We start from the raw sequence: 20,990 nt of genomic DNA, 5'->3' as shown, positions 1-20,990 counted from the left end.
CGAGCTGTTGTGAGCTGCAGCTGCATTTACCATCAAACACTGAGCTGGTGCCGATGAATGTTTTGTTTTTAGTGTCATGGAAACTGTGAGCCAAAGAATGGATATTCTATTCATCTGGGAAAATAGCAGTTCACTGCATAAAACATCAGTTGCTTCCAAAGCAGTTCTTAAAATAGACTTTGTGACTATAACCCTAGAAGTAAAAGTGCAGCAATATAAATGACCTCGGTACTATATAATTTTTTTAAAAATTAGAATATATGTGTGAATTAAATAAACAGAGGTAGTGAAAGTTTCAAGATACAGCTGTGGCATGGAACTTCTACAATGATTCTGTTTTACTTTACTATGCAATTTTTAATTTAAAGAAATGGAGAAACCCAGATATTTAAATATCAGTCTTAATCCTTTTTATGATTCTTCTTCAAATGGCTTGCTCAAAAAAGGATAGTTTCAGTCATCATTCAGTATAATTTTCATCATTTCAGTATCATCTGTTTCATACAGCAGAGTGCAAATCATAAACTCATTGCTGAGACCGGATATCCAAGAGTGCTCTCATGGGCAAAGAAGGAAAGAGGTACAGAACAGTGTTGCGTGGGTTTTGAAATGAATGAGCATTTCTGCAAAGCCAGTGTGTAACAAATAATTAAGGGACTTAATTCAGTTGAATTGGAAAGCTTAAACTTACTTCACTAAATTTTGGTGTTGAGGGAAAAGTAAATGTAAGAGGTAAAGAGAAACCAATACAGAAAAATAGATACACAAAATCGTTGCAAAAGGAAGCTGAATAAATTGGAAGTAATTTGACCTGATGGAAGTTGAGGGCAGAATTGCCAGTTGCAGGATTTCACAATTCAGGATTCTGGAATGGATGGCCTACTAGTTAAAAGAAAGGAACCTTTGCATTCAGTGAAAGCAGTAGAGTTCTTTCTGTTTATTGCTATTTAGCTTAGGGTGGGTTGGTTGGTTGTGTTTGTGGGCTGGTGGGGTTTTGTTTTAATTGGGGGTTTGGAAATTAGGTGTAATATTTTTGATCTGGTCTAAGGTGTGCTGAGCAGAGCTGGGTGGTCACTGCTCTGCCCAAGTTGGCTCACCTGTAGCTGCTCCTTCCAGACCCCAGCCTGCAGTGGTGGAAGGGACTGCTCCATGCCAGGTGCAGAACTTTACATTTGTTATGGTTGAATTTTATGAGGTTCCTGTTGGCCCAATCCTCTAGATTGTTTCTGTTCCTCTGAATGGTCCTGCCTTCAAGTATACCAACTACATCTCCAAAATTGGGGTCTGTGCAAACTTTTTTTAGGGTGTGTTCTGTGTTTTCCTCCAGGCTGATAAACACATTAAGCAAGAATTAAATGCACTGTATATAATTCTATACTAACAGAATTATAGATGCAGGGAGAGTGATGAAAAGATAAATTTAAGTTGAAAAACCTGTATGAGAAGTAAAATAGGTGCTTCAGATGCTGAGACTTAGATGAGTTACTCAGAAAAGGATCAAGAAAAGTGTTTTGTAAGTGTTTATGACTGTTTGATATCAAGAGCTAATGTGAAGTTGAAAGCTTACAGCAGAGATAACAGCTAGGTATGAAATGGGAAATGTCTTTGAAATTAATCCTTGTTTGTGTATAAAAAACTTCCACAATAATATGCAAACTCCACAGTACCTATTCTATAGTCCAGGGAGCTGAAATACAAGCAGATAAAACTGATAAAAGATAGAAAACCCATGTGGTTTTACTTTCACTCATTAATACTGTTTAGGCTTAGAAGGAAGATTTTCGCTCTGCAATACTTTCAGGGACCATAACCACATATCCTTAACACCAAGGTAGGCATTTGGCCTTTTCTAGTCAACACCTCAGGAGGTTCCCTGTGGAATTTGCCGAGGCCACAATGCTTTTTGCAGAGGTCCTGAGGCAGGCCAACAGGAAAGGTTGGGATAATGGAGGGACATGGAAAGTGTCTATACCTCCTGCCCTCCTCCTGAAGGGTAAGTCCAGTTCCAGGCTGTAGGGCCTTGTGTCAGTCCTGCAGGAATCCTTCTGCACGTGGCTGAAAAAGAGGCAGTTTGCTTCCTTAAGTGCCGTTCAGAGCTTTCCACTGACCTGTCTTCATTTGTTTCAATCTGACAGCAAGCTCTGAATTTCCAGTAATGCATTTAGACTGATAGACTGATGCTTAAAAAAAAAAAAGAAAAAAGAAAAAACCAAAACCAAAAAAAGGCAAAGAAGACTTAATCTAGAGGCAAGTTCTGAGTCATTTTGGTGTGTCCAGTTGCATTTAAAACATTGTCTGGTGCCTAGCTTTTCCCCCCCGAATGCATTCTAATTTTAATAGAGTAATAAGGTTATTCCTTTAAATAATTCTTTTAAAATGTATCCTTTTATTGTCAAACAGTTTAGCAATACCCATAGCTTAGAAAACTCAGGTACATTGATAGTGTACTGTACCAGCTTACAGTGAAAATAACACACCTTTCCCACAAAATCAGGTTGAAGAGCATTACCATTAACCTATTAATCCTTTATTAATAAAATTCCATCTTGGTGATTATTTGGTTGTTAGTTATGATTTGCTTCAGAGGAATAAGTTGTTTGTGTAATCCTATTTACTTCTTTAAAATATTGTACAAAATTAACTTTCTTCCAGAGATCTTGCACTTTATCAATATTGTAAGACTTAGTAAAAAACACCTTTATTATGTGGGACAACCCCTTGGTTTATATATATTTGGGAAAAAAAAATCCTTTTGGAGCCCGGTTACCTTGACCTGCTGATACAGATGTTCAGAGCATTAGCACTTGCTTTTGCATTCTCCTTGCTATTGAAATAGAAAGTATTTCATAATTCTTATTCATGTCACCTTTTCTATAAAATAATTACCAATATTGCAATGAGTGTTCCTTTTGTTCTTAACATGCTGAGGAAAAGTGTTTTCCTTATCTGCCTTAGGTCATTTAAAGCCTCTGTAAAGCATGTGTAGCCAAGCAGAGAGGTAGTATTTATAGGTATATGAAGTTTTATCTTCACTTCATTGAGCAGCTCCCCATGTTCCATGGTGTTTTGAAACCTGAGAGTTATGATCGCCTTGCCTATGTCTGGACTTGGGTTATTATTCTTAATGTTTCTTCAGTTGTGTTCCCACACCTGTTGTGATCTCTTGTAAATACTCTGTGACTTAAAACTCCAGTATTCATCCCTGAGGTGCCTTGGCAGTAAGGTATTGGTGTTTCCATAAATACATGGTGATGGAAGGTGCCTACAGATGAGGGATGGTGTAGAGAGATCTGTATTTTTTGAGTGTTTTTTTGGTAGATAGGTAAAAGTTTGTTCTCTGTGTAGCTCCAATACCAGTTTACATTTCTGCAGACAGTGTTGTTCTCTTGTGCAACTATGGTCGGAGGTTCAGGCTTGGGAAGATTGCTTTCAGTTTTTGGACATTCTAGTGTCTCATACTGTAAATACTGCTTTTGTACTAAAATAAGAACACCTGTTTTAAGCTCTTAGCATTTTAAGTACTTTGCATTCATCTGGACTATCTAATTATTCTTTATGCAGTTTTTGTTTCACCTTTTTTTGGCTTGATGTGTCTTTATATAATGCATGTGAATAGTCAGGAGTTACCAGTCCCTAGCCAGGAGATGGCTCCTTTCAGGCACCATCTCCTGAGGATTTCCCCTCCTGTTTTAACAGGTAACTTGGTAATTCTGTGGTATCTGTGGGAATTGTTTCTAGAAGAAGTAATACTCTGAAAACACTTAACATGTTTTTTTGCCTTCCAGAACTTGTTTAGCATCTAATGTGTGTTTGGGGTTTGGTTTTCTGTGTTGTTTTTCTGTGTTGTTTGGTGCTTTGGGTGGTTTGGTGGGTTTTTTTGTTTGTTTTTTTCTGTTGTTGACTTTTTTTCCCCCTTCAGTCTAGCAGCTACTGCTAGTCTGGAGCCCACAGTTTGAGAATTCCTGTTTTGCAAACCTCTGTCTCTGCAACTGAAATGGCTGTGAAGAGTGAAGTTAGAAAAAGTTATGCAAGCCATTCAAATAAGATCCATGAAAAGTTGTACCACAGAGGACCACTGTATGCATTTGCCAGTTGCCTTGTGGAGGATGGTTGGTTATAAATGTTTGTTGTGTTTGAGCCTGTGTTTATACACAAAATGGGCAAGGGGGGAAACTTTTTTTGTTGACAAGCTGACTTTTCACATTTAATGAGAATTAGATCTTGGATAGTAAGAGAAGCTGTAGATACCTGCAGAGTTTAGATATATATGAAGTAATCTAGTAATTTGTAGTAAGTCGTGTCACCAAAATAATCTTTTAATTGGAAACAGGTGTAGCATTTTGTTGTAAAGTGTGGATTCTCTATTCATTTCCAATTAAAAAATCCTCTTGACTTTAGACTTAAGAATGTAATTGATGTTCAAAGTAATTTTTGTCCTTAGATCTGGGACAAATTCCACACCAGGAGAGCAAGGGATGCTTTTCAAGTTAACTCTAAGTAGCAGCTTTGCTAGTTACTGAAGAATTTGAGCTAAATCCCTTGAGGATGAGGTGGGGAAGATGGCAAAAGGAGAAATACTTTAATTGACAAAGTGAAGACGCTTGGATACTCTAGAAAAACATGGGAAGGATAGGTGAGCTAAGTAAATGTTTATGACAAATGGCACAGTGTGTTCATATGCAAACTCACTTTAGTTATTGTTTTCTGGATATTCGATATCCCTGATTTCCCTCATTTTTAGTGTATGCTTAATCTGTTTCTCACCGGGTGTTCTCTCTATGTGCAACACACACAATGGGTTAATAGAGTGTTAACATTGTTAATGGTAAGGTTAGCCTGGGGTAGGCATAGTAGTGGAGGATTTGAAACTACATGGAACAGCTATTCAGGAGTTGCTTGGTTCGCAGATACTTGCCCACATATGCTTGGGGGAGGAAGAGAAGAAAGTTCTTTCTTCAGGTTTGTCCTCCCTCTTCCCTCAGTTACTGCTATGCATTCTTCCTGCCAGCGACTTCAGTGCCTTTTAGCCTTGCAAACATTTGATTTGTTATTCAGCTCAGTGTAAGCCTGCTAAGTGGAGGGACAGGAATAGTACTGAGGATGGATCAGCCTCTGTTGCAATAGAAATGTTCTTAGTTTGACATGAGCATATAAATTACAAGTTCATAGGGTCAATCCAAATATAATGTGGAATTTAGTCCACACTTACCTCCTGTGTATTTGAAGTACATAAGAACATTAATAAATTGTTTTTATAGCACCAGATCTGTGCAGTGATTTGCGAACTGACAAAATACTCCATCTTTTCTTAGATGTACTTACAAATCAATGGGATGAAGTGTCAAAGGCATGTCTTTGAGAAGCAGGTTCTTTAATACCTCTTCACACACTGACATTATTTTTTAAAAAAATATTGTGTTAAAGAAGTTGTGAGAAATCCCTTGACTTCTGTGTTTAGCATCTTTATAAATATACACTGAGATTTATTGCCTGGCTGGTTCAATCAGTAGAATTTTCACAGTGAAAGACATCTGCAAATGCTGACACAACTGTAAGTATAAAAGCTTCTGATCCTTTTAATCTTTGGAAAGCAAAATGATTTTTTCCCCCAGATAATCTTGTGCAAATGTTAATAAAAGCAATAATTCAGTATTTGTACCTAAATTGCAAAAGTTATAATGGGAAGTTGATTACAGGTAATTCCAGCTTCAGATTTTTCACTTTTTGGATTATTTGGAGGTGAAAACCTGTTCTTGCTCCAAATAAGTAATTGGACTAGATAACAGAAGTATGATGCTGTCTTCTTACAAATGAGAATTTATGGCATGGAGAATCCTAGGAGATTCTTGGCAGACCTGAGACTGGACTGTTAAATCCCATAAATCTCATTCATAATCATAGTTTTTTACTTCTTGACAATCATTAGTTTTGTAGGATCCCAGCCTTTCAAAATTTTGGCCCAAAAAAGGAGGAGGGAGCAAATCTGCAGTGTTAAACCCAAGTTTTGCTAAAAGATTTATTTCTGCTGTCTGGGAAAATTGGTCTTACAAGTTGTCACAGTATGGGGAAAAAAAACTCCAACATTTTTTCACTAGTTGCAGTCTGTATATACAATTTTTATGATGAGCTATGTAGACTGCATTGCTGATCAACACTTGGGCATGACATTTCTGGCTAAGTATGTTTGTTGTTTTTCTTCTGTACTGTTACTTTATTAAATTTTTTCCAGTAATGGGATTTTATTGTGTATTAATTATTAAACTTAAGGTTGAAAATGTGTCCCACAAGTTTGCAGACTTTCTGTATTGTGTAGGTTTGACTGCTTTATTAAAAGGTGTGAGTGTGACTGAGTTTGCAGGACTTGGAGGGGTATTGATTGGAGAAGCTGCTTGCAGTCAGAAGACTGAGCTAAGATGGAGCAGTGATGAGATTAAGGCTAGGTTAGGAAAGTGATTATGACTGGGGACCTGCTAATCACTGACCTCTGTAGGGATCCTGTAGTTTATCACTAATCTCACTTGCACTTGGCATTTTTCTGTGTTGCTGCTTCATTGTTCATAGCTGAGTGAGTAATTTGGCTTGGAATGAACAGGAGGAGGGTGCTGCAAGTCCAGCAGCTGCAGTTGTTGGCACTGGCTTGCTAAACATCCTTAGTGCAGCCAGCAGCATGCTTGGCACACATCAGCCAATAATGCTTAAACATTGTCATGAACAGAATAGGAGGTCATTTGTTTTAAACCATTTCTTCAAATTGTGTTGCTGCAGATCTCTGTTTCATTTCCAGGAGTTCTGGTCTCAAGTATCAGAAGGAAAAATGTATGTTGTATTCTTATGTGTATTCACAATATAGACATGTGCAGATTATAGCTCTTTAAAATGCTAGAGGGAAGATACTAAAGCTGTGACAGCCTCTATTAATGAGTAGGCTATATAGCAGTAGAAAATGAAGAAATTATTTCTCTGCTGCTGTGGGAAATGCATAGATATATAGTAAAAATTGTTATGGCTGCATGTGTCAGTCTTGCCTCAAAGAAGGCAACACACCAAGTTGTAGGAGCAGAAATGGATTTGTGTTTTAATCAAATGTAATGTTTTTTTCACTGTACTGAATACTTACTGAATAAGAATTTTTAATGCCAACAACATTTTAAGAAGAGTGGACCTACAATAATCTTACTCTATAAATTTTGTGTACTTTCTATGTCATGGTAATTTGGAAAGCAATATTGATCAGCAGAAAAATGTCTACTTTGTTGAAGGTTTTTCTGCATCTTTTGTATGCACCTGTCAATGTTGCTCGTGCAGCCTGTTCCTTGTGGATCTGCATATGAAAAATTATTTGAATGTATTCATTCTGTGGGTAACAAAGACACATACTTTGCTGGATGTGGAGGGGGAGAAAGTCTAATAATTGATTTCTAGCTGAATTACCAACACCGGTCTAATAAACTTGAAAAGGAAAAGAAAATTCTCAAACTTGTCAACAGTGTTTTGTTTTGTTATAAACTGATTTGGTAGGCTATCTGTAGGGACCAGATTAACTGTTTAAAGTGTTATCATTGAAGAGATTATGTTTAGGAACTGTAAAAAAAACGCTTCAGTAGTCACTTAAAGCAGATTCTCTGTACAAGTAGGGCAGACATACTTCATGTCTGACAAACAGAACAGCTGCCAGCTGTGGTCACTATAGCATTCATACTGGATGATAAACATTGCTTCATTAAAAGATGTTGTTGCTTTCCATATTGCCAACCAAACAAATTCTTAGCAATGCACAAAAGGATCTTCAGTCTGTAAAGGGTTAATTCTGTGGGAATTGAAATAATTTTTGGAGAGTCCTGTCATCTTCTCATAAGCCAAGCATTATCTAGAAGCAGTGGGAAAAGGCTGTTTTACACTGGCAGGCATTTATAGCACATTCACTGGAGTAGTCCTCAACTGAGTTCATGTAGAGCTGTTTTCAGCTCACTATCACTTTGCATCTTGCTGTTTCAGTTCGTTCTGTGCTAAGAGTATTTAGGCTGTACAGCTGTTGTACATATAGATGTATTGTAGAAGACAATTCCTCATGGGGTATTCAAAAGCTATATTAAGTTGTGAGCATATCACATTTAGACAAGTGATTGCAAGAGAAAAAAATTATTTACTAAATGCCTATTAATGTTTGAATTGTTAGAGAATGTGTCAGGGTTTTAAATTTATGCTGTTGGGAAATATTTGTGGTTCAAAATGCCTAGTGGGATTTTCTTGGTTGGGTTTCTGTTAACTCCATAGTGCTTGAACTTTAAGCCTGTTAGGTGGTAACTAGGTCCTTGAAGTTTTTCCTGATAAAAACACTTGAAACTTAAAAAAACCCAAACAACCCCAAGGCCCAGTAAAACACATTAATTCTAAGTTATTGAAAGATTCAAATACCCAGTGAATTGACCTGTGCAAATTTTTGCATATAACCAACTCGATTGTTTTAAAATGTGTATTACTTTATTCCAAATCTGCTTGGAATCTACAACTCTGGTATATAGAGCCACTAGGATGTAACCTGAAGAAAAGTTTACCACGATGCTGCTTTATAATGAAGGCATAGATTTTGCTTCTAAAATGACAGCTTCTTTTTTGTTGTGTGAAGATAAAATCAGATCTGAAGAAGAAATAAACTTCATCTTGGCATTTGCTTTACCTTCCCAGCTGATAAGTCCACACACTGACTTACCTCCATCTCTACCCAAACATGTGCAAATTGAAGGATTTTGTAATTTATAGTGTTTTCTGCTCTCCTTCTCATTAATGTCGGGTACCACAGTGAGTTTCCTTACGTTCCCGAAATGCTGAGCATCAGTGTTTCTGAATTTCCAGCTGGGATGCTAGAGACTCCTGCTCTCTGTGTAGTGGGCACTGACTGAGACGAGACCTGAGAGAGGGCGTAACAGACCCAGCTGCAGATCTTGTGGGCTAGGCCTGCAAGCCACTTCAGGGTCTGCTTTGGCTCTCAGTCTCATTGTATTTTTAAAGTTTGCTTTCTCAGAAGCAGTGGAACTCCAGTAATTTTGGGTTTTACTGTAATGTCTATGTTTTTTTGCTCTTCTGTCAATCTGTAGAATATGAGTCAATAAGAAAGGTATTTCATAAGCTAAAAACCACCAAAGGGATTCTACTTTGATATATTTGGCCATGTGTATGAATGTCATTGGATGCTAGACTGCCCATGCATTGATCAGAGACTGTGTCAAACTTGACATTACCCACTTTTCAAGTACTTGTGAAGTATTGCTGTATTTCTGTTGCTATTGATAAGTAAACACTACATGTGGCATTAGCTTACAAAGGTTTAAAGAGTGAGAATAGCATTGTGCCTGAAGTGGAGCAGCTGAAGTGCACTGAGATGACAAGGGGCAGTTTGAACTCTGTACTCTTGTCACCTTTCCCTTGTGTTGGTAGTGATCTGTCCAGTGATAGGGCCAGACAGCATGATGGGGGACCTTGGTCTTTTATCACTGGAGCTTCAGAGGTTCCACTAGACTGCAGTAATGTGCTCTAACGGTGCCCAGGATCAGCAGCCTCTGTCCCATCCCTGTGCTGTGCTATGTGGACACCAAGCTGCTGGCAGTGCTGCTGTCCCACACCAGGGACCACGGGGTGCAGCTCCACAGTTTGAGAAGGAGCCAGGAGCGGGACTTGAGTGTGGGCTCAGTATGTGTTGCTGTAGTGTGTGCCTGCCAATTTTTGGTGTTTAAAAAATATGCACCTTCAACATTGTGACACTATTGCAAGTTTGAGAATCCTGAGTGCTCGCATGGGAATGTGTTTGGGAGACTATCTATGACAGGCACCCTCTTATAGTTAATCCTGGGTTGTTTTCCAAACCCTTCATTGAAAAACTAGGGCATTTGAACACAGGTTAAATGTTAATTTGCTCCAGCTAATTGTTGATAAATATTTAGGCGCTGCAGCATCAGAAAGCTTTGACTTTTTCTGGTCACTTTTTGGAACCAAATTTACTATAGATAGGGTTGTTGGAGTAAGCTTTTCTCCTTTAATATGAATCTGCCATACTTTAAAAATTATAACATTTAAATAACATGATTTTATGCATTCTTATCTAACAATTTCTTGCTTGCTACACAAACCATAATTTAAATCATAATTTTTCTAGCCTCTGTAATTGACTCTTGTACAAATATTTGTTTTAAAGCCTGCCTGAAATACTGCATACTTCAGTCAAAGTTGTTTATCATGTGATATGAGATTCTCATTTTCTGGAAAGAAAATGCTGAGTCTGGTTTAAAATGAACAGCATGATTCATCCTACTACTTATAATTTTGCATGCTAGGTATTTTATTTGCTTGGTGCTTGATAGATTGTTAGAGGCAAATTGCTTCAGCAGAAAAATGTTAACTTTTTTCTCCCTTTGTTACAGCAGAGCTGCCATTTTTCAAGCAAACTATTGTTGACCATACCATTGATAGCTATCACAATGATAATCTTGCAGAGATGTTGTTCCAAGAGATTCAGACTTCCTCTTCCTCCCTGCTTACACAAGATGCACTTTTAAAATGAACAAAAAGCATTCTTTAGATTTTCCTCTTATGAAATTATATTTAGGGACTTCTGGTAAGAGAAAAAAATCAGAAAAAGCAAAGGAAGTCCTATTCTTCAAGTGCAATTGCAATAACATGGAGCTATTTATCACTGAAATGGGAATGTGAAAGAGAGGCTGCTTTTTCTTCTTATTAAGACAGGAAAACACATCATTTGCAAAGGGAATGCTTAGTTGAGTGAGATACCATTCATTTTCAAATGGTAGATCTGGTTAATTAATGCTTGCCTTTGGATAAGACTCTGAGTGGTGGTGCAGGGTTTTTCTGAATCCTAACTGTGTTGTAATTAGGGCAGGCACATGCACTTGGTGTTTTCTGTTACACACAAACTGTATGAGTGTCTGATGCTTGGCATTGTTCAGTGGGCTTCTATTCAAGATTTTTTCAAAGTGTTGATAAACTTCTGAGCTCTACTGGAGAAATTGCACACTGAGTTTTCATATACAACCATGCCATTTTGGTGGCACACCTAACAAATGCAACACTAAGTAGTTTTTTTCTGGAGCTGGCAACCCGTGTCTAATGTCTTGTGACCTCAGGCAGCAGCGTGAGAAGGCAGCCACTGTGCACGAGGCACCGCGATCTCTGTGTGCTCCCAAACGCAAAGGTTGCATTATGGCAGAAAAGTCTGTTTGGCTGTCTTGCCCAGTTGTATTGCTTGAGTTTTGTACCTGCTGATCTGTACATTAAACAAAAAGATTTTAGAAGATTTAGGGTGAGTGTCAAGAGCTAAATGAATCAACCATGGTTTAAGGTTGGCATGAGTTTTACTATTTTGAATGAAGTTTTTGTTTGCTTTTCATGTGATTTTATTTTATTGCGCAGTATATTTATTGATTGCCTTTTGTATTTAAACATTCTGATTAAGAATGTTTTATAGAATCTGACTGGTTATGAAAAGAATTTAATTAGGTAAATATGTCATCTATTACTGTAGTGTTGTTTGAGTGTGTTAAACACAGACATCAAAACCTGTTTTTATTTGTGCAACTTGATGTTTGTAAATTTATTATGATGCTAATTGATTTTCTGAATTGTACATAAAAGAACAACTGATGTGGATGTCTAGGAGATTTTAAAAATAACCAAATTTTAAATTTATTTCTTTTATAGGAAAAACCTCCGACAGAGGTCCATTTCCACTGTATGGTAGAGATACAGGCTTACCAGGCTGTCAAGTAAGCACGGAGTTTCTTTCTTCATTTTAGAGTGATGATTTCCTTCATGTTGCTTATAATGAGCCAGACTAAGAATACTTTCATCATTGTTTAAAAATTTGTTTTGAATGCACAGGAAATTTGACTGTTTAAAAAGTATAATTAGCATATGATTACATTCAGTGTCTGTTGATAAATATTTAAATAACTAATATGTTTATAATTCTAAGAAATTAATTTATGTTTGTTTTCTCAAAGAGGAATATTTTTAAAATTTTACTATAGGCTGACTATTTCCTTTGAACTGATATTTTCAGGAGTGTCTCTCTTCTGGACAGCAACATCTAGCATATGAGTTTGACATCTTGGTTTTCAGTCTTTTAACTAGTAGCTTGGGAAGTGTGAATGGGCAGCACCATGTGGCAATGCTTTCCCTATTAAGAAAGGATCATTCTCACAGCCTTTACTACTTCTCTGCAACGCAGATGTGGCAAACAAAGACCCATTTGTAGCTGTAGGGGTGAGCTTTCAGCAACATTCTCCCAAAAAGCAGTATAGCTCCTTACCTGAGAGTTATGGGCTTCACATTATTGCCAGTCCAGACAGTAAAACATTGTATTAGTGTAGTTACTATTGTTGAAATAACTCTGTATGCACTCTATTTAAATATAATAACTTAAATTTGACATTAGTTTGGAATCAAATTAATTTCCATGTTACTCTTTCATTAAGTTAATGTTTTGTATTGGAAAATGGTTTTATGTGAACTTTGCATAAAATTCCATTCTGCTTTGCAATGGTGAGTGTAATTTCTGTTCAGTTTCTCAGTGAGGAAAATCATTTATATCTCTGTATATTTAGGGTTGTTTCTATCTAGTACAATTTAATAATAGTTTTTTACATATAGCTATTTAACCCTACAATCTTATCCAAGTTTGTTTCTATTAACTTTGCTTTTAGTTCTGTTTATGCCTTTGATAAGCTTTCAACTATTTAATCTCCATCAGTTTCTTTATCCTTAAAATTTTTAGTAAGTGGGGAAAATGTTGCTGTGGGTAAATCTGTATTGGTTCTAGATTTAGGATAATAAAAAATTGGCATAGAGTTAACTTTCAATTAAATTTTAATTCCATTTAAAGTCATGTGATAAATTACAGTTTATACTTTATTTTGGTCTTTGTCAGATAAGTCTGAGAGCATTTGAATTCATTTAACTTGGGCTGTGGTGGGATTTCTGAATAATTTTGATTTTTTTTGTTTGTTTGTTTGTTTGCTTGAATACATGGTAGTGCTTGAAATACAGTTCTCATTGCAGCTACAGTGTTTGAGATCTGTCATAGAGAAGGTCCAAAGTGATCATGAGAGGTCATTACAATCCAAATTAATCCAAATGAAGAATCAGCTGCATTATCCCTGACAGAGGCTTCATGTGGTCAGTTCTCAAAAACGTCTAGTGATGGAAGAGACTGCATGACCACCCCAGGTTTTGTTTTCAACTACTTAAGTGTAATTGCTTTAAGAACGTTTCCCTGGTCCCTTATCTAAACATCATTGTAATTAAAGTAGCTAATGCTTGTCTTATAGACACTGGACATAGAGAAGAATCTATTCTCTAAAGTCTGTAGAGGCTGGAGAAACCATTAGATGATTGAGATGATAAGGAGTCCTTAGGAAAGACAAGACATAACTGGAGTTAATTTTTACCTGGGTGTGTATAGTGCAGGTATATTTTAACAGTGGCTAATGTAGCAGGATCTATCTCAGACTGAAATATTAGTAGAAAAGCTTATGCTCTGCTCTGAATATTCTCCAGTAGGTTCACAACTCTTGGGAATTCCACTGCTTCAAATAAGGTCAAGTACCTCACCTAGGACCTTACCATCAGGGCAAAAAGAAATTTCCTGGCTCTTTCAGACATTACTGTGAATTTTTTGCTGGGTGGTATTTGCCTATTTTCCTAACAAGTATCCAGTTTCTGATACGTATTTGAATCATGGTGATCTAAAATTTCCCAATACATTTTTATGGTAATGCTGGTTAGCTTGATATTCCTCACCCTGTGTTTTCACTTTACAGGTTCCATGTGCAAAAAATGTATTTACTTTTTAAACACATTGCTTCCACCATCTCTAAATTTGTCAGTGCAATTTTGAATTCCAGGCTTGCACTGCATTTGTAGATCCTTATGGGTTATTTGCTTTGTGAGTTTAGTAAATGTAGTCTTCATTTTTCATCCAATTCACTAATTAAGAGGTGGAATGATGCCCAAAACAGACGCCTGCACAGTCTCAGTTAATACATTCACCCACTGTTGATCACAAACTCTTAGCTGATTTTTAATCAGCTTTGCTCTGTATTCAGCACTAGTTTTAGTTGTCCTTGGTTCCTCAGTTTACCTGTGAAATGTAGAAGTGGTAAAAGCCTTATTAAAACCTATTGGTAAAAGCCTGTTATGCAATCTGAGAAGGAAATTAATTTTATGTAGCATATTCCAGCTGAATCAGTATCACTTCCTCATTATCTTCTGACATTTGCAGTCTATTTCTTCCAGTATTCTTTTAAAAAAGGAAAAAAGGAAATTTAGGTTGTTGAGGAATTACAAGCCACTACTTTTCTTCTTCTCTGCAACCAACCAACCCCACTCTTTTGTAGTCTCTGCTCTGAACCATGAGTTCTTCAAGGACAGTGGCTAAGGTTTCTAAAAGGATAAAATGGCAAGGGCCAGTCCTCCTGGGTTTGCTGTGGGTACAGATAAATTGAAAATACTTAACTTCTCCAAACACTCTTGAATCCATTCTTCCCCTACCTCCTTTCCTTATGTTATTGGTGTAGAGGCTATTAATAACCTAGTATAGAAGTGTGAAGAGTTTTAATTTTTACTTTCTGTTGAGTTTACAGAAGGCTGCAATGAAAATTTTCAAGACTACTGTAAATGGCAATGTTTCAGAGTCTTAGTATCATTCTCACCTTTTACTGAAAATAATCTAAGCAGTGATTTGTAGGGACTCTTTGCTACCTACAGGCTTTATATTTAGGCTGTAGGAGTTGAAGTGTGATTGATTTTCAATGTAGCTTAAGAACCTGAGTGACTTAGGTAATAGAATCTGATTCAGCTGTAACATTTAGTCACAAGAATGTAAATATGGCTAGTTTATGAATATTTTATTAGCAGGAAGTGCAGGTTCTCAGGTTTTCTTTTCATCAGGTGTTTTAAAAAAGCCAGAAAGGAGCATCCAAAAGTATTTAGACTCAAAGTGGATGGGTAAGATGACAAATTGAGACTTACACAGAGCTGATTTGGATGAATGTCAAAAATTTTTACCTGGAGGAAGAAATGACAGCTTTTAGAAGAAATACTAAAAACACTATTTTGCTGTTGGAATGAAATGCAATGCTACATGACTTGACACAAAGTCTCTTTTTGTGTCTTTGTATTGGAGGGAGGGTGGTAGTTTGTGATTTTTGTGGGGATCTCCACCATTCCTGTTGGCCATGTAATTGCGGATTTGGGAAGGGCATCTTTTCACAAATTATAAATCAGGTAAAGGTTAATTTTTCAGAAAGCTTCTTGTAATAAAAAGGGTTTTCTTCATATTTGTGTAATTTAGTACCGAAAACAGTAGCTTATGTATAAGAAACGAGATTAGACTTCAGATATTGAATACGCTACTCCCATTTCCAATATCATCAAAAAGGTCCCCAGCTGTCACTGCACATTGGTTTGACAGGTCTGAGTTCAAAGAAAGCCAGGGGTCTGCACTACTTTTGAAGTGAAATTGAGATAAATGTGCAGTACATGTGTAGCTGTTAGTCTAATTCTTCTAATTGTGTGGGTCTTCACAGAAGGTAACTTTATCCCCAGGAGCCTGTGAGTGCCCTGGGTAATTAGGGGGAGATGCTCCTTTAGCCTCACAGTGCCTTTTCTCATGGGCCTGGCACAGTCTCTCCCCACTGGCATCACTAGGCTCAGGATAGTAAATAGCTGGTGACTATCTCCTTAATGTTCTATTTTCATTCTGAACAATCATGCATGAAAAATAGGCATGATGGATTTTTTGACATGTGGAGATAATACATTTGTCCTCCCTTCATAATAATTTGAAATCTGCACACTAACCTGTGTGTGGGAAAGGAGGTAGAATCAAATGCTGAATGTAATGGATGCTAGGCAAGAACTAAAGAGGCATTCACCACTTGTGATTTAAAGTGTAGCCTTTTATAAAGAGTCATATCTTAATTTACTCCATTTTTGTTACTCATTAATCTCTATGGTCTACATAGACATGGAACACTTCAGAAGTTCTAAAAACCATTTAGAAAAACACTGCTGCTGATAAAACTAGAATATATGAGTGCTGGAAGGAGCTATGGATTGAATTTACTACATGCATTTCACTTAGACTATGTACAATCATATGTATATAATAATTTATAAAATATGCATTGCTCTATAGTGCATGATGTGTATACATATTGCATGAAATCTATAGCGCTACACAGCCAGCATATGGATAATCTGTATGATACTATGTACACTACATGTATTTTATTTAATGGCAGATGGACTTTAAACTCATTTTTGCTGCTATTATTAATTATGTAAGTTTTGTACATGTTGGTAATACACAATAAATAAGGGAGCTTTTTCTTGGATAAAAAAATCCACTAGAAAGCTGGTCTATCAATATTTGCAATAATATTGCTACCCCATTTTCCCTTCAGTAGCCATCAACTCTGCTGTTGCCATGAAGCTAATGTGAGATGACTCATTTAGCAGCATATTATTGCATCATTGCAACATGATGTAAGGCACATCAGGCTTTATTAAATTAGCCTGAATTTTGCAGTATGACAGTAACATTTTATGCACATTAGCACCACACTTAGTGCTCCTTATGGGCATATACTTCAAGTAAACATATTAAGACATGATTTCAGACAACTTTTCAGAAATTATCAGTTTCTCCTTTCTTCACAATTTAACATGGGACTTTAAAGATTTGCATCTTGTTGCCTGCAAATTGAGCTATTTATTAAAGAGTAAAATGGCAGCATGTTAGTCTGTATTTGTTAGCTGTTAAATCCTTAACAGACTTAAAAGTTTCTTTTATTTTTGTACAAAAAAAATTTATTTCTTAACAGACACTATAAGAACTTTTGAAATAAACCCAAAAAATGCCTTTAGCACCAATTTCTTGGGCAATTTAACAGATGATCACTTCAGCAAAAGAAATGACTGCAAGCGCATGCTACTTTGTCTTTGCATAGTCAGTAATTTGCCTCTTTAAAGAGACTTTAAAGCAGCTTGTGCAGAATTCAAACCTAAAGAATAATCCTGCAATGTTGGGGCAAGTAGTATCTCAGAGCTCGCTCTCTAATATCTGAGGAAGTATAATAAGGGTACAACTCCAGACATTTGAGCTTTATAGGGAGAACATAAAAACTTCTTCATACTGTGCATAAGCAAAAATGGCAACTTTTTTGTATGTTACTGGCTGGTGATGAGGATTAAGCAAGCAAAAGTTAAACCAGAAAATAGCACCAACTTAAAAGTATTTTTACTATGTTCCTAAACTATATAATTGCAAGCTTGTATTTGGTGTAATTGAGTAGATTCACTCATTTTAATGTTTTTAATAATGCATCAGGTAATATTAAACAGCTGTATGATTAAACATACGGACAAAAATGTGAATGTTAGGAGACAAGAATGTGCAAAATGTATGTGGGAAGCAGAAATGAGATTTACTGACAAAAATGGTAGAGAAGCATATGAAAAATGTAGCTGGAAATAGAAGTTTTGTAAGAACAAAAAACTCGGGAGTGACAATAGTGAAAGAAATGAGTGATTGTGAATAGTGGGATAGAGCAGGGTTTTAGTGACATTTGACAGCTGAGATGTTTCTTAAAATGTAAGAGACTAGGAAAAGGTATTTTTGTAGCACATTGTATTTTCCAAGGTGATGTTCAAATGGGTGTGAAGACACACAAATAAATCCTCCTCAGTCTGCAGGGGTGGTCCTGAGGAGCAGCCTGGCACTGCAGTTGTTCCTAGGATGCTTTGCCAGCGTTTCTGCTAACCAGTGGCTATTAAACAACCAGAAATCTTCCTCCTCGCTGCTGGTGTATGTTTAAGGATGCTTTAGATGGATCTTTCCAGTGAGGCAGAAAATTACATCATTTTCTGGACCTTTCTGATGAGTGGGGCCTTGGAAAGGCTACAAGCAGTGGCACCAGTTGCTTTTCTTTGTTCCTTACATAGTTTTGGAAGCAGTATAGAGAACATGATGTCTCCTTAAATCCAAGTCATACTGAGTTATGGAAGTATAAAAAACTTAAGGCTTGTACATGTGTGGGGTTTTTAATACCGATATAACTTTAAAGCTGAAAAACTGATTTTATTTTGTAAATTTTCTCTTTTTAATCTCCCCTTGTCTGACACTTTTGATATCAGGTGTCTCCCTGAAGCAGATTTTTACAGCTGAGCTATCAATCTCTAAGAAATGCAGCTGCTGAAGGAAAGGCTGACACAATGTTAACTGAAGCAGTGACTCTGGATACTGCCACCTGATACCATCCTAAAAGACTGGGATGGGGAGAGGGATATATAGTTTAAGGGCAGATGGAATGCCTGAACTTTAGTTTATTTTGCTTCATTTTACTTCTCAAGTAGAATCAAGCAATATTAACTTTCTTTTCATCATGATTTATTAGAAGTGAATTACTTATTGTGCTATTGGGAAAATATGTACTGTCACTCAGCAGATAAGGAGTCTGCAGAACCTTTTTAGAAAGTAAAAATGTATGGGGCACAGGCTAGATTTCATTTTCCAGCGCTGGAGGTGACCACCTGAAGTTAATCAGGGAAGACATTCCTCCTGGAATGAAGTGGGTAGCAGGTGTTAGGAATTCGTTATAGTTGGAGGAGGGATGCTATTTATAAAGGGGGAGCAGTTCTGTAAGGAATCATTTTCAATGCCTTTACCAGGCAAACAGTTTCTTGTCTTTGCCCTTCTCTTTTTCACACTATTTAGGGTTGGCAAATTTTCTTACCACCTTTATTTTTGTTTATTTTTTATTGTATTTAAGGTTATGAATATTCTGTGAATCAACATACATATTATCTTGCATATTGCTACATTAAGAAATAAAAATAATGCTACAGCACAGAATGCAGATGAAACTTCTTTGGTGAATTACTATTTGTATCCAGCTTTTCTGACTGCCTCAGAGCTGGGTGCCACTCAGTTACAAATTTATGGTATTAGTAGAGGATGGGGTAAATATTAGCTCAGCTCTGTACTCCCAGCCATGCCTGTTTATCTGAATGAGCTGGATTGCCCTTTGGATTTTCTTGAAGTGTACGTTCCTTTTTTCTGTAATTACTCAAGTATGTTAAGCCCCGATTTACCTTCATTTTTTAATTAATAGGTAGAGAAAGTCCCTTCCCAAACTTCATATATGAACAAATAACTTGTGTCAAGAAGAAAAGAAGCCCTGAGTAGGACTGGGTAGGGGGAGTTGAGTGGTGTAGGCAACCTGTTACTGAGCACTGCTTCCTGGGATGAGTGGGAGACTAGAGCTTGGGCACTCAGACAGTGATGGAGAGAAGCACAGGATTTGTCATTTACATTCCTCCTTCATGGAACTCAACCATCCAACTTGTATTGGCTTCAGCTGTATTCTGGAGTGCTTTTCGAGACACTGGTGCTCCTGCTGGCATAGTTTCTGAAGAGCAGGGAGAGAAGGATAACATTTATTCAGGAGAGGGGATTGTAGCCTAAGACATTTCCTAGCACCCTAGTATTGAACTGAGATCTCACTTGATCATATGTGAAAACATATGGGTTCTCCATGGTAACTCCTAACAATTAACTGGTTGCTTTATTAATGTACCCTCAACATGTTAATAATTTTCTGACTTGGTGCTTAGAGCAAGAGAGATTTTTCTCTTGATTGTGTGGGAGAGGAGATTTCCATCTTCCATACTATATACATGAAATGATCTACTATTTGTATGAAATATTTTTGCATCTTTTTGCTGAAGATGCAGAGGGAGGAAAAGATGCAAAGATAGCTTGAGCGTTACAATATCCTTTATAGTCTGACTTCTGTAAATAAGACTCAGCATAAAATCCTTTATTATAATATTGACTGCTCATGCTAGTAACTTCTAAACATAAAGGAAAGCAAGGATGTTAGTATCATAGAATTAAAATACAGATGAATAATCACTCTGCAACTTCTTTTGTAAAATTTTGGAGTTTTGCAGAAAGCTCCAAATACTGTGACTTTTGTATAACCACAGTAAGGAAGCTGTTCGAATTACTGTTTTCATAATGTAGCGAAAAGATTCAAAGGCAAAGGGAGGGGTGCCTGACCTGTAATCACAATGCTTAGTAATGCCTTCCTAGAATTCAGTCAGCAACGCAAAAATACCTTGCCCGGGGGGATGCAGGAAGACAAGCTGAGCCAGCATAACCTCCGGGATTGGACACCAATATCAGCAGGGTGCTGCTTTAGAAGCGTAAAACTGAATTTGTAGTCTTGCCAATATGCAGCATCAGTGCAGGGAAGACAATATCACAAAAGAGAAGGAAGGGACTTTTCAAGATATTTGTATTAATCAGGGTCTTTAAAGACATTTAGATGCAAAAAGAATACAAAATGATTCCTTCCCTTTGCATTTAATCTTTGCTCTCCTCACTGCTAAAAAAACCCCATATATGTAATTCTGAATAAACTCCTTTCTTCTCTCTTCTCTGTGCCTGTGCTTAGTGCCAGTATATTTACACATGAACAGAATTTGCCACAGTAGCAGCCTCTGCTTAGGTACACACATGAATAAGCAGCTCGTGGTGATCCGGAAAAGCTTTGGCATAAAAAGAGAATATATCGATAACCTGATCTTCATTGGTGTTAACATTAATTGGAAAGACAGTAAAGCTAAATGTAATTTTGTTTATGATGTCGCATCACTTTAGTGTTTAGTACCCTAGGTAGCTGGTTTTTAATCCAGTGAGCTAGATTAGCCTGATTACACTGGCAGGATGCAGTTGATGGATGACTGTCATTATCTTCTCAAACCTGCATGATACTTTAGGTATAGGAGATGATAATTAAATTTTCAAGAGACTACACTGAGATTATAAGACCTAAGTATTTTTTTAAAATGAGGAATATGTTTGCAATTATCAACATGTTGTTAGAGGATCCTCTCCTGAGATGTTTTATTAG

The 20,990-nt window shown here is 36.9% G+C and overlaps 1 protein-coding gene across 9 annotated transcripts in view; it reads left to right on the top strand.

Moving 5' to 3' along the window:
• Positions 1–20,990, top strand: part of TCF12 (transcription factor 12) — a 162,397-nt gene that overhangs the window by 79,880 nt on the left and 61,527 nt on the right. For all 9 annotated transcript variants that reach the window (XM_033071036.2, XM_033071038.2, XM_033071037.2 and 6 more), the window contains exon 7: positions 11,710–11,774. In XM_033071036.2, the coding sequence (XP_032926927.1) occupies positions 11,710–11,774 (65 nt within the window). The remainder of the gene's footprint in view (positions 1–11,709; positions 11,775–20,990) is intronic.

Source organism: Catharus ustulatus, chromosome 12, assembly GCF_009819885.2.
Source record: "Catharus ustulatus isolate bCatUst1 chromosome 12, bCatUst1.pri.v2, whole genome shotgun sequence".
Classification (NCBI taxonomy): domain Eukaryota; kingdom Metazoa; phylum Chordata; class Aves; order Passeriformes; family Turdidae; genus Catharus; species Catharus ustulatus.
This window is presented reverse-complemented; position numbering and strand designations above follow the sequence as displayed.